The 14,251-nt window shown below is 43.9% G+C and overlaps 1 protein-coding gene across 4 annotated transcripts in view; it reads left to right on the top strand.

Annotated features, from left to right (window-relative positions):
* The window catches only part of sbno2b (strawberry notch homolog 2b), a 63,453-nt gene extending 51,451 nt beyond the window's left edge, over positions 1 to 12,002 (top strand). For all 4 annotated transcript variants that reach the window (XM_075485081.1, XM_075485079.1, XM_075485083.1 and 1 more), the window contains 12 exons: positions 71 to 206; positions 2,386 to 2,498; positions 4,389 to 4,460; positions 4,618 to 4,726; positions 4,822 to 4,893; positions 5,006 to 5,149; positions 5,298 to 5,392; positions 6,218 to 6,310; positions 6,418 to 6,549; positions 6,951 to 7,027; positions 7,764 to 7,954; positions 8,314 to 12,002. In XM_075485081.1, coding sequence (XP_075341196.1) covers positions 71 to 206; positions 2,386 to 2,498; positions 4,389 to 4,460; positions 4,618 to 4,726; positions 4,822 to 4,893; positions 5,006 to 5,149; positions 5,298 to 5,392; positions 6,218 to 6,310; positions 6,418 to 6,549; positions 6,951 to 7,027; positions 7,764 to 7,954; positions 8,314 to 9,506 — 2,427 coding nt within the window. In that variant the 3' untranslated portion in view covers positions 9,507 to 12,002. The remainder of the gene's footprint in view (positions 1 to 70; positions 207 to 2,385; positions 2,499 to 4,388; positions 4,461 to 4,617; positions 4,727 to 4,821; positions 4,894 to 5,005; positions 5,150 to 5,297; positions 5,393 to 6,217; positions 6,311 to 6,417; positions 6,550 to 6,950; positions 7,028 to 7,763; positions 7,955 to 8,313) is intronic.
* The last annotated feature ends 2,249 nt before the right edge of the window (positions 12,003 to 14,251 follow it).

Genomic DNA, 14,251 nt, shown 5'->3' with positions numbered 1-14,251 from the left:
GATATGTAGATCTCGTAAAACAGATTTCCGCCACTTGATCTCCATTTAAATCCAATCCTGTTTCTTGCAGTCGGTGGCCATCATCTCAGAGGCAGCCAGCTCTGGGATTTCCCTGCAGGCAGATAAGCGGGTGAAAAACCAGAAGCGCAGGGTCCACATGACCCTGGAGCTGCCTTGGAGCGCAGACAGGGCCATTCAGCAGTTTGGTAAGTCAGGAAATTCAGCATCACAATGCGCCTTTAAAAGGTAACAGAGAGTGAATGGTTGGGGATAAACTGGATTTTTCTTTCTGTTAAAAGACATTTTTACAGGGAGCTCGGCAAGTTTGTAGACAAAATCCTTGTCTGTTCAAGCTTCTTGATTTAACAGTAGTTATTCGTTGTCTGTTGTTATATGTGGCACCACCGATATGTGGCTTGAATGTAATTATGACTGACTTGCAGGATGATGTAACAGATTGTGACAGGTGTGTTTTTATGTTAGCTGTCTGCAATTTACTCCCTTCTGTCTGTGTGGAGCGGCCACATTGGAGTTAAAGAGTGTTAGAAGTGTAGAAATGTTGCTCTCTTTGAGGCTCACACAAAGGAGGCTGGATAGTTTTCCATTGTGGTATCTTGAGATGTTATCACAGTAGGACAAACGTCTCACGGAAACACTGCTGGTGATTAAGAAGTTGTGGTTTCTTTCAGTTAGTTGACTGATAGCATTCATTTGCAGGCTGCTAAAGGAGAAATGCTTTGGCACAATTTTCCTGTGGTCTTAATTAAATGTGTGGCGTGCTTTACTATATGAATGCTCTACAGCAGCTCTTTTTACAGCCATGAATTCACAGCTTCCTTCTGACTAGCCACTTTTAGGGTCTGGAGTGACCCACTCAACTTCCACTCCATCCCTCTTCTGCGCAGTGTCCACCTATTTGTGGGTGTTGCGTAATAACCCTCGAAGCACATTATCACCTCACGAGCGAGCATTCAGTAACTAGCCTCAGAGCTCACACCAAATCAGCTACTGGACTGGCAGTTTCCTTCTCGACGCCCTCGTCTGCAGTTCGGCCACAGAGAGTTGGTTCGGTTCCCTCTTTCAGGCTCATCTTGTTGTGGTTTTTGCATCGATCTGGATCGAGCTTTTAAAGGCACCACATCACGTAACGGCTCCATAAACTCTGGGCTTTGCTGCCGTTCCTCAGCGTTTAGTTTGAGTTTTTACTTTTTTTTTTTTTTTTACTAACATGGATAACTGTTGCCTGCTAAAGTTGCCAAGTTCATGTTAGTAGTGATGCAGCCTGCGATGGTGCACTCATGTGTCAGATTTGCTTTTGGGTTGTAAAGCATAGACAGAGACCTCACAAAGCATTACTATCTCATTCCCCTCTGAGGTTAAGTGAACCAAAAAAATCCTTATGAGAATCTGCCGTCAATAGCAAACAACGAGGAAGCGCAAAAGGGTTTTCTCACAGTTTTTTTTTTTTTTAAATGCTTAAAGCTGGGTAGAGATAAAGATACGGAGGCTGGGTGTTTCTACCCTTAGCTGGGAGCATGATGTTGAAATAGTCTGCCAATCTGGCCAGCTCACTGAATTAATGATTTTTAGCCCAATGGAGCCTCAGACTAAGTACCAGCTTTGTGTTTTGTCTGAGTTATCGAGCTGGTAGTGACTTCAGACACTCAAATATACGCTCTCAAGCAGAGAAAAACAAATTGCTTTTCATAATATGTCCCCCATTAAGTCATTTGTTCCACCTTTTGGAGTTCGTAGACACACACACACACACACTCATACACTAGGCGAGCAGACAGTCATTTCCTATTGAAACATTTCTCTTAAATTAAGGAGAATTGCAGAAAAAAAACCTGTGGAAAGTTTTATTGTCAGTGACTAACACTCAGCTCGAGCAGAAACATCTTCTTTCAGCGAGTCAAGATCTTGTACTAAACAATGTCCCTTTCTCCCTTATCTGTTTCTAATCATTTATCCTCACTGTCTCTGGATTCAGCTTAACTCAAACTGAATCTGTAACTGATCTGTGTGTTTGTTGGTTAGTTTGTTAAAGTATCACATTAACATTCCTGTTGTTGCTACCAGTAAAGCCAGTTAAAAGCAGAGCTGTTGCACAGAAACCAACGCACGGAGCAGTCCTGTTTGAATGTTGTGTAATTTCAAACCTTATGAAATGATTGCCTCACTTCTTGCCTAGAGTGTTTTCAATTGAATTCATCTGGTTAGATTCACTTATTGCACCTAAGCTCATCACAACATCGCAAGCATTGCTCTCACAAAAGGGTGAACGTGTACTTTTAGGAATGAACAAATACCGGTGGTCTTCATCTGTAAGGATGATGTTATTTCACAGATTGCCTCATCGTCACCTTTCTCTTGTCTTTCTAGGTCGAACTCATCGGTCCAATCAGGTGACAGCCCCGGAGTACATCTTCCTCATCTCAGAGTTGGCTGGGGAGAGACGTTTTGCCTCCATTGTGGCTAAAAGGCTGGAAAGCTTGGTAAATATAAGGGCCTTTTAGACTCGCTTGTGTGGGTGTTGGGTTTGTCTTAGCTCTCTTGTGCAGTCATTTGCTCCAAATTTCCTTCAGTATCTCCTTCAACAGACTGAATTCCGTCTCTGGAGAGTAATCCCTCTTTATCTTGATGTCTTATCAAGTGTGGGAAGAATAGTTCCACTGCAAACAGAGCGGTGTTGTGTCTTGGGCTTATTGATCGTAGCACTCTGGTTTGTTAGTTACACCGCCGTCTGTTCCATCACCCTACCTTCACCCTCTGTCCTTCCTGTTCCTTGGGCTATTCCCTTTTCTTAAATCTCTGTATAGAGTCTCTCTTTATAGGTTCTCTTGAAGTTTCTCCACAAACCTCAAGAGATTCAGGGTCTTTCCCCTCTCTAGTTCAGCAGTGGAAAACAGAGCAAACAGAGCAAAAGAGCTTGTCTGGGTGATTTATAAAGGCTACGGTTATTTTCCATCATTATCGATGCATTTCTGCACTCGTAGTCATTTATTTCCACAGTGACACAGCTTCACGGTTGTTTTTTTTGGGAAAGGGCAAGAAGGGTGCGAGGGAACGGTGCTTCCAGGAAGCCGCTCCTGCATTTGCCAGCAGCGTGTGGTAAAATGTATCAAGAATAGGTCGTATCTCATCTGTTTGGCTGCTCGAACCTGATACAACACAAGCGCACACCAACACAGTCGCTCGAGCTTAGCGGCCGAACACTGGCCATCAGCAGTGAGGTCATGTCTTTGTTTTGGTATCTCTCATTTTTCTGTGGTGGCAGAGGCAGCAGCTGGCTGCCGCTGCTCACTTGGCTTTGTCTATATTTTCCCCTCACTTTCAAACTCTGCCTTTTAAATTCATTTTAATCTGGGTTTAGCAGAAGGCTTCTCGGATTCCTACGGGACCACAAAATAGCTTGTGTACGCTTGTTGCTCCGCGCAGAGTTAGAGTCACTGTATATTTATCCCTGTTTATTGAATATGGCAAACAGGTGCTAATTAAGATATTATATGTCATTTCTCCTAATTTGTCCAGGTAATTAAACAATGTACACTCAACAGCCAAGTTAAGTATCTCAGGTTTTGATGGTTAAAAATTCATAGGTAATAACTGCTGCAATCCTATAATAATTAGAATTGATTATCATCCTTTCGTTACAAGGAATAAAACGCTGAGCAGTGACGCCAGATTGATTTCGTGCAGCTTGAAAATTTCCGACCCACAGCAAACACATCAGCGCGTTTGGCGGTTTTAGCGTGATTATGCTGTTCAGGCTGTAAACCAGACACTTAAAGGTAGGGTAGGAGATCCTGGATTATGAGTCCAGCGAAGCTGCATTTTGAAAATACACCGGTAAAAAGTCCCAACCCTTTTCTTCACTTTCCCCCCGAAGGCACGCCTCTAGAGTACATGAACGCGCACGAGCACGAAGGTGCACGAGCGCTGTTCTGACAGCAAGCATCGATCGTTGCCATATTTAGTATTTAGTATTTAGTATGTGCTAACTATACGTTTAATAATGCTAGGTGCTAGCCAAGCTGGCTCTAGTTTAGCTTCCTGCCAAGCTTCTGGACGCGTAATTCGTTCACGGAGCAGGGTACGCGCACAGGGGGAAGGAGGGGGAGGGAGGAGCAGCTTGCAGTTTGATAGACGCATCCGTATCCAATCATTGTTAACGGTCCGTGCAGTATGATTGGATAGTGTTTTTCCTAGATTGTACGTTCTAGAGGCCACTAAAACTTTTCATATTTGTGTCAAAACTTTTAATTAATTGGTTGCAATGGGGGTGTGAAGAGTATTTCAAGCAACATGTAAAAAAATGCTCCAGAAAAAGAACCCCTACCCCACCTTTAATATGGAACTAATACTTTTGCTAATCCGCTGTGCAGGGTGCTTTAACCCATGGAGACAGAAGAGCCACTGAATCCAGAGACCTGAGCAAGTACAATTTTGAAAATAAGGTGGGCAAATTCAAGACGTAATATGGAGCCTTAAATGCCATGTTCTTTATTTTTTGTGTGAACTTTATGTGAGCTCCATAGCAGCTCATTTGCATAACTGAATAAGTCTTTTGACAGGATTTGCCTGCACCCGTTACAAGTCTCCTTTCTTTTGCAGTATGGTACCAAGGCTCTTGATAAAATCACCAAATCTATTCTCGGCCACATAGAGAACAAGGTGCCCCCTCCCAAAGGATACCCCGGGGGTGATCACATGTTCTTCAGAGGTATGTTCGAGCTGCGGTTGTTTGTCAGCAAACAGAGCGATTCTACCCGTGTTTAAAGTTTCCTGAGCTTCGTTCTTGTTTTTCTTTCACTCCAGACATGAAAGAGGGAATGAAGAATGTGGGCATCTTTTGTAATGAGCCTCGTCTTGGGATCAGCACTGAGAAAGGTAAGGTGCCGAAGGAGCACGCTGGCAGGCTTCAGGCTAGAGTGTGTGAGATGAATACACCTACTTTGACATTTACTCAGTTGTCCCAAAATGATGTGTTGCTTTCTCTCAGACTGCAGCATCACCAAGTTCCTAAATCGCATCCTGGGCTTGGAGGTCCACATGCAGAACTACCTCTTCCAGTACTTCATGAATAACTTTGACTATCTGATTGAGAAGGACAAGAAGGAGGGCAAATATGACATGGGAATCCTAGGTAAGCTGCTCAAGTATAACTCCTAAAGGGATGCAATTTATGAGTCTTCTCGTGAACCAAATCCCAGCAGTTAGTTCCTGAGGATTGCATCTGTTTAATTACTGTTCACTTTTAAATGAACTCTTATTTGCTCCTCTGTTCCTGTCAGATCTTGCCCCCGGTAACGATGAGATTTATGAGGAGAAGCAGGAAACTTTCTTGACACTTGGAAATCCTCAGGATGGACAGGTTGTTCTCTATAAGGTAGGCACATCATACGTTTTCTTGAATTATGCTGTACGTCGTGTCACATCATTTGTGAGACTCGTTTAGGCACAATATCATTACGGTGTCCGAACAAGGGTTCACTTGCAAAGACAAGGAGAGCTCGCAGGGCCCCCGTGGGCCCCGTGTTCAGCTGCAGCTTAGCCATCTTCACATACTGAAAAAAAGCAGTTCATCGAGACTTGCGCAGCGTATAGTTTTTGCTTTCAAATGGAGCTGAATTGGAGAAACCAACCTGTTCTACATAACCTGCTCTCCAGTAGGTAACTCAAGTGGCCACCTCTGCACTATGGGAGTTTTGATTGATGTCACTTTGCCTGCAGTAAGACTATGATTATACAGGCTTAGCCTGTGGCTGTGGAGCCTATGTAGATACTAGTTGGAGGTGGGAACAGGCTAATTACTGGTGTCTTTTGCTTTTAGCTGCAGGCTAACCTACACTTGACATTTCAAAGCTGGCCTTCAAACAGAATCCAGCACAGGAGGTCCACTTGAAAAAGGACAGAGTGTGCCGCATACGTTTTATTTGCTTGCATGTATATACGCAGCCCTGTACAGTCAGATCCATCTCCACAGCACTGTCAGATAATGGACAGTGGTCTGGCTGCAGCCCCCCCTTTTCTGATATAGAAAACATATCAGACAACTACTACTCGATATTAGTTTTTTTAACAAATATCGAGTAGGTTGTTTTGTATGTCTGCTGAGGATAGTGGTGGACAGAGCGAGGGGGATCCTAATTAGCAGCAACACTTTATCCTACTCTCAGCGTATGCTTCAGTCGCTGATCTTTTGGCCTTGCAGATCAGCGTGGACAGAGGTATGCCCTGGGACGAGGCCTACAACAGGTCACTGAAGCTCAGCAGCCCTGATGAGGGATTCTACCTTTCCCAAAAAGTGAGTTCCAAGAGTTAACTGTATGTATGAGTTTTATTACCCAAAAGCTGTGGCAGGCTTTTTCTTTGTCCCTTAGACTAAAGACTCTCTGTGTGTCCTCTCCACAGCTCCGAGGTAACAACCCCTGTGTGCTGCTCGCTGAGCAGGGGAGAGGCAAGAATTTTATTGTCTACAAACCCAACATCGGCAAGCAGAACCACCCTGAGAACCTCGACAACCTGCTGCAACGTTACCGAAAGGTAGTAGCTTGAGTTAGGCTAATATCTGTGTCTGCGTGCGTGTCAGTGTCTAGATGCTGTTCTCCACAACAGAGAGAGAAAAAAAATCCTCTTAATGTCTGCGTTTGAGGTACTTGTAACGTGTGAATGTATATATGGATTCTGCTGCCCCCTTGTGGACGTCTCGTGTTGTAATCTGCAGCACGTTTAAGGTATTGCAGAGCTGAAGCGTTTCACCATGAGGCCGCAGAACACAAAAGCTGTTTGTTTTGTCTCCTTTTATTTTTTTTGTGTTTTCACACAGTCAGTGATCATAAATGAGACAAAGCTACGGCCTCACCTTTGGTTGGAAGTTTAAAGAAGGAAGAAAAAAGAATGGATGATGAGCTCTCAGCTGATGTTGCGCATATGTGTTTCTCCAGGTGACTCCTGAGGAGGCCAGGGACAACTGGGAGAGCCAGTTCACCTTCTCTTTTAAGAAGTGCAGTCATGCCAACTGGTAAGCAGAAATCCGCAACATCCCTCAGGATTAATGGCTCAGTGCTTCCAATCAGGCTGGTACTAATTAGCATTCACTGGGTGCTTTTATGCTCCGACGCCATTCCCGAGGATTTGGAGATCAGCTGAGAAGTGGTCATGAAGTAATTGCCTCCAAGTTTCACATGTGCCCTCATCCAGTGTTTCCCGCAGGAAATTGCTTAGTCAAGGTGGTGAGTCGTCGGCCGGGACCAGGGGTTTTGCGCGGATAGCGTTCCGTCGGGTGGCGGGGGAACAACGAAGTTAGAGCAATAACGAAGCCGTTTAAAAGCTGTAACACTTTTTTATTTACATTATTAACTATTTACATTAACAACCAGTAGGTGTCGCAATTCAATGTTGTCAATGTTGTCTTTTAATGTCTGAAGCCTGGCAAAGCATTATTACTTCGGTTTAAAAATAAAAAATAAAAAAACATTTTTTTTTTTTTTTTTGGGAACGTTGGCGAGGCGGCAGTGCGAGTTTGCTAAGGCGGCCGCCTTAACTATAATGCGCTGCGGGAAACACTGCTCATCAGTGGACAATCAGTGAACTGGGCTGAAAATGGTTAAACTTTTGTTTACTCCCTAAAACTGGCACTCGGTTTTGATTTGGGGGGGGTGTTAAAAAAAAAAGTGTTATGCGTAGACGAGCCCACTTAAATGCTTATATTTTTATGCGTGACCTGTTTATGTTCTTCTCCGCAACCTTTTCCCCAGGAATGGGAAGTGTAAGAAGATAGAGGAAGGCCAGGAGTGCCTGCAGGGCATGCGCCTCCGTCAGTACCACATGCTGTGCGGGGCTTTGTTGCGGGTGTGGAAGCGGGTTTCCGACGTGGTGTCGGACATCACCAGCTCCAGCATCCTGCAGATTGTTCGTCTTAAAACTAAGCAGCACAACAAGCAAGTCGGTCAGTGCATCCCACAACTTTCTATTAGTGCAAGTTTTAAGAACGTCTCTCAGGCTCGTGCGCAGAGTTTAAAATGTGAATTTTATCTGGAAGTTTTGAAGTTAAAATGTGATGCTGTCTCAGTGCTGACACTCTTCTCAAGATTCTGAGCGTATATATTTACTGTTCTGTACACACCATTTTCACAAAGATTAACAGAAAATAGGCAGCTGAACTGCATTTTTCAGTCAGTGTGTTTACCGCTGTTCACACACACGCTGTGATATCATCTTTCTAATAAGGGGTCTTTATAGGAAAACGTGTCTTTGAAAAAATGTTTAAGGATCTACCTTATTGATGAATTCCCTCATCTCCCCCAGGCATCAAGATCCCAGAGAACTGTGTGGCCCGCGTGCGCGAGGAGCTGCTGCAGATGGACGAGGAGGTGAAGAAAAGAAGAAAGGACAAGGAGCAGCAGGAGCAAATGCGGAAGCTGGAGCAGAACAAACATCTCCTGGCGAACCTTTTCAGCCAGAAGCCCATTCTCAACCAGTCCCTCGTTCAGACTCTCGCTCAAAAACAGATCCTCAAACTAAACCAAAACGCTTTACAGAGAACTCAAACTGGGAGCATCTCTCAGCTACAGGGAATGCCGGGCCAAACCCAGTCCATGTTGCAGCAGTCCCCCCACAGTTTAGCCCTGTTGTCCTTACAGAGGAATCCCTGCCAAACCCAGCAGAACACCCATAACAGCTGGCCTAACAACTCCAGCTCCTCAGCCAACAACAACCAGGGCCACCTGCCCAGCTCATTTAGCCCCAGTTTCTCTCAGTTTTACCACCCGTCTTTTATGTCCCATTTCCAACAACCGAAGAACCCGTCTCGTCCACTCCATCAGACCACACTTTCTCCCAACTTGTCTTCCAAGAATCCCCTGGATGAGATTTTGGACCTGACTATGACCTCCCCATCTCCCTCTCCAGAAAACACAGAGGGTGGACTGAGTCTGGACAGCCTGACAGCCAACACTGTAGACTATACAAATGACTTTAATCTAGAGGCGCTGATATCCCAGAGTGCACCAAATGCCCAGCCAGCTGCACAAACACGAGAGCCTCGAGTTAGCCAGGCCTTGCAGCACCAGCGGCAGCAGCAGCAGAACCACAACCTGTTGGCCAATAACCACCACCATGACATGCTAGATTTATATGACTTGCCCCTGCCTCCCCAGATGCCCACACAGAAATCCAGCCCTTCATCCTCTACCTCCTCCTGCTCTTCTTCCACATCCTCCACCTCTTCCATGTCGAACAACCTGGCTTCTCTCTTCCCCAGCCCGTCCTCCTCCTCCTCCTCCTTTTCCATCTCGTCCTCTTGCTTCCCTCCAAACTATCTCCTCCAACAGTCAGACTCTGCTCCTTTACCCAATGGCCACAGCAACTCCAGTATCCTAAATGCCCGCGAGGCTCTGAACAGCATGCTACAGGGTGAACCGGACCGCGAGGCTCTGAACAGCATGCTACAGGGTGAGTCGGGGCGCGATTCTGTCATCCAGTACCGTCAACAAGACTGAGAGCTCAAACAGTAACAGCTCGTCTGGACTTTGTTTATCTTTTGGGTTTTTTTTTGCATTTTGCATTTTGTCTTTTAAAGCAGATTGCATCCTGTTTGCTGCTGTCTGTAATCGCACCCTTGGACCTATCCCCTCTCCCCTCAGGGCCTATAGTCAAGTCACTGCCTGTCCTGCGCTGGGCTAACCCCTCTGTCTGTAGTGTTCGCCGGCTTATGGCTGCTGTGGTGATGGCAGACTCGGATCAATATCAGATTTCTGCACCAAAGTGCGTCCTCCACAGTAAAAGGCAGCTGTTCAAAAGTTTTAAAAAGGAAAGTGGGAAAAAAAGAAAATCAACATGCGATAAATGTATTTTTATCGAAAAACGCAAGCTGTCCACACGCGAGCTCATTGGCTGAGTTGTGGAAATCTTTGGTAAACCTCTGGCTGCTGATTTTTTTACGAGGTATGATTGGTGAAGTTGCTGGAAGCTCTAAATGCCTTTCACTAGTTAAAAACCACACCTATAGACTTTGCTTAACTGTTACTTCGCCGTTCGTGGACGTTCGTCTTGGCTAAAAGAAAAGAAAATTATGCAAGGCCTGGTTAGAGCTAAACAAACGATAGTGTTGTACTGGAAAAGGAGAGAAAAGAACACATGAATCCTTTTAGCTGATCAGCCGTGAAATGCCTCAGTTTTCAGTTTTCCTCTTCACGCTCCCTCTTAGTTCTCTCCCTGCTTGTATGAACACTATTGTGAGGAAAAAGGGAGAGGAAGAGCAGTCTGCTGTTGCAAACAGTGCCTTCGGAGAAATCTATAAATGCAGTCTTTAAAATCCATGTAGCCTAATGTATAGATTTGTACTTTTAATTTAATATGGTGTATTTGTATTTAACTTTTAGCCCCCTCAGTGAGTCAGTCAGTAGGTGTTATGTTACATGATGCTGGTGTTAGGTTCAGTGAGACGCCTCCATTTAGCCTGTAAATGCTTGTATGATTGTTTTGTAGCTGCCGTTAGGGTCGGAATCCGAAAACTTTAGTAAATCTGGCAGGGAAATTGCTTTGTAACGGTGGTCAGGCTTGTGGAAGTTGTAGAATTAAGATGCAATGCAATACAAGGAACGCAGGAGTTTCGCAGCAATCCAGCCTGGTTTGCAGAGGGAGGGATGGAACAGCAACCGAGATGGCATGTGAAAGCGCACTGTAGTGTGATTGTAGCCCCGTGGCGAACAGTTGAATATGTGGGCTGCAGAAATGTTCCTTCATGGCAACGTGACATTTCATTCCCGTCTGCCCAAACTGCCTGAGAGCCGTTGACGGGAACCAGAGCATTTTCATGGCGCCACATCTCTGTGAAACACATAACACTACACCCACTTAAGTTCCCTGTTGTCCTCACCGGGGCTGTCGGCTCCTCCATCTTATTGTCTAGCGATGTCACGTTTCCCACGACGATGGAAAGGAGCGCGTGTCTTCTCCCCTCCATCAGACTCTGTCGGTGCATCCCTGTGCGCGCTCTCCTCACTTCCTCCCTGTTCCAGTTTCCCCTCACACAAAGTGGTCGAGGCGGATTTTTGAGCTGCATCTATACCAGATTTTTTTCATTTGCCACCAAACCCTCTTTTTTTTTTTCATTTTTAAAGCTGACAATGGCATATTTTTTTATGCGACTCCTGTTTTGATTTGTTATTCCTCAGGAACGTCTTGAGTCTCTGTTGTGTGCCGGTGTGTGTATATGTATCTTCGTGGACATCAAAATTTGTTTCACACTATTAATACCAACGCCGAAAATATCATGTTTTTTTCACTCTTCTTGAGGCCTGAAAAGAAAGCCCTATTGTTTGTAATGATTTGATTATGTCTTCTTGAATGCTGGGTTCCGGGGGCGGGGCGGGGTTCAACAAATAGCAACTTTCTGACTCCATTCAGTCAGTTTCAGCCTTTTAAAGGAACACGACCTTTTAACATTAAGAGTGTATGACAGCACATATTTTAAAACTTGTGAGATCTGGCCATACTTGTGTGAAAACGATGCACTGTAGTTGGTTTGTGATTAAATGCCAGAGGTTCAACTGATCAAAAAGCAATAAAACCATGTAATACATCAGTTTTGAAACAGAAATGCCTAAAAGCTGTGTTAACACTCAGCCGGCAAAGCTTTGGGGTTGTCTTTGCATGGTATGAATATTCTCCTTTTCTGTCTGAAACGCGTACAACCTATGTAAAGTAAACTTTGACGGAATGAGCGCAATGCGCTCTTGGATGTTTTATTCAGCGTTATCATGAAAGTTCTTGTTATTTATATTTAAGGGATTTAGATTTTAGATACTTGCTTATTATAATAGTTAACAAAATGTTTGGTCAGGGACGTTACCCGTTTTTTCAAAATTGCTATAAAACAAATTCTATTATAACCTGCCACCAAAAAGGATTGCACTGTTCTGTACTGCTGTACAGTGTCTGGATTTATTCTGCTCTTTTCACGTTTGCTTTTTTCTCTCAAGTAAGAGTCGTTTCTCCAACTTGTAGACCTTTGTCGGGCCTTCGGTTTGCAGAGATACCAAAGTGTTTCACGGACACCCCTAAAGTTACTGGCTCTAAGACATGAGACCCTTTTATCAATCTCAGGAAGAAACCCACAGGAGGTGTAACATTGGGGCGTAAGCAGAAATATATAATTTCCCCTTCAAACAGTGGTGAAACTATTGAATACATGGTCTGTTTTTTTTTTCTTTGTTGTTGTTGTTTTCCTTAACTCTGTGCTGTGACTCTTGCTGTATTCATATTTTAGACTTAATGTGATGGGTTTGTTGTTTGTCCTCGTGAAAATGTTGGTGATTCTAAATGTTTATGCCATCTTAGGGCAAAGATCAAAGGCTGTTTCTTTTTAAGAAACAATTATTTTTCTGTGGACAGTTTTATCTTCTTTCTTTGTGTGCAGCTGTTGGACATTTAATTCACACGAAACGCCGACATGTTTAGAGTGATCTCACTCCTGGGCTATACTGAAAAGTGCAATGGATCCTCCCTCAGTGCAACGGAAGGTTTGGTTTTCCAATTGGAACCGATTCCCTCAAAGTGATCGCCGTCGCTCTCTTTATTTGCAGGATGTCACCGCTGCGAGTTTTCCTCATACGCTCGTCCGCATCGCTTTTGATATTCCTCATCAGGCACATTCCGAGACGTCAGTCTGCAAAAGTTTTGCCTTTGATTTTGTGTTTGTCTCAAAAGTAGAGCTTTATGCATTTGAGGACTATGGACAGCAATTTTAGGGGGAAGAAAAGCCTTTATTGGTGTAGTTAGGCCTTTAATCATTTTTGCACTAAGTATGGCATAATCCAGTTACTGTTCTCGTGTTGGTTATGATTGAGCAGTGCAAGCCTGTTGTTCCCATTCTTTATGGATTGCTCTCTGTATACTGTAACCATCTTTCTTGTTTCTCAACCATTTGCATATTATATAAATGTTATCACTCTCAAATAATTTATTGCTAACAAAAAAAAATGAAACAAAAAACATGCTACTGATTGTATGTATTTTTAAACAAAGCCTATTTTTTCTGTATAAAACAAAAACTGTGTTCAGCACTTTTATTCTGGGTTGTGCTTTTGTTTTCTATATATTTATAATTTAGATCCAGATGTATATATTGTAAAATTTGTGCCTTTCGACTAATTCTTTAAAAAGGTTTTCTACTCATTAAAGGAAGGACTATATGAAAATGCAATCTTAACTTTGTAAACAAATAAAAACTTGAAGATTGCTGAACCCAAATCTCATTTGTTCGTCGAAGCTGTCCCCCACAGTTTTGCTGTGGGTTTCTATGAGAAGCTCATAGGCGGCAATCGCTTGTAAGTTCCTAAGCGGTAGACTGACAGGGAATTAATCCACATAAACTTTATCACAATGTCAGTGTAGTTTTATTGTATAATGCTAATTCATTAAAAAAAAAGTAGCCTGAAAGGAAACCAATGGAACTGCATTAAATCTGCAATTTGATCTCCTGCCCCGAGCATCGCAGCCGAACCAGACTCAGGGAGGGCGGCCATCTACCTCCAATGGTCAAGGGGTGAGAGGACAAGACAAGAGACCAACAAACACAAAAAGCACAAGGCTTGGGACTCCTGCAACTGGAAAGAGAGAGGAGAAGCACAACGGTCGGCAGTCGCAACTGTAAACTTTTATGGAAAAAAGGAAAGTTTTAAGCCTATTAGTAGAGAGGAAGAGAAGTGTCTTAAGCCCTATTCGGACGGGACTAGTTAAAGGCGGGGTAGGGGATCTTTTTCTGGAACATTTTTTTACATATTGCTTGAAATACTCTTCACACCCCCATTGCAACCAATTAATTAAAAGTTTTGATATTAATATGAAAAGTTTTAGTGGCCTCTAGAACGTACAATCTAGGAAAAACACTATCCAATCATTGTGAACGGACCGTTCACAATGATTGGATCCTGATGCCGTCTATCAAACTGCAATCTGCTCCTCCCTCCCCCTCCTCCCCCCTGTGCGCGTACCCTACCCTCCTCCGTGAACGAATTACGTGTCCAGAAGCTTGGCAGGAAGCTAAACTAGAGCCAGCTTGGCTAGCACCTAGCATTATTAAACGTATAGTTAGCATAAACTAAATACTAAATACGGCAACGATCGATGCTTGCTGTCAGAACAGCGCTCGTTCACCTTCGTGCTCGTGCACGTTCATGTACTCTAGAGGCGTGCCTTCGGGGGGGAAAGTGAAGAAAAGGGTTGGGACTTTTTACCTGTG

The sequence above is a fragment of the Odontesthes bonariensis genome, chromosome 15 (assembly GCF_027942865.1).
Source record: "Odontesthes bonariensis isolate fOdoBon6 chromosome 15, fOdoBon6.hap1, whole genome shotgun sequence".
NCBI lineage: Eukaryota > Metazoa > Chordata > Actinopteri > Atheriniformes > Atherinopsidae > Odontesthes > Odontesthes bonariensis.
Note: the sequence above shows the minus strand (reverse complement) of the source record. Positions and strands in the feature narration are given on the sequence as shown.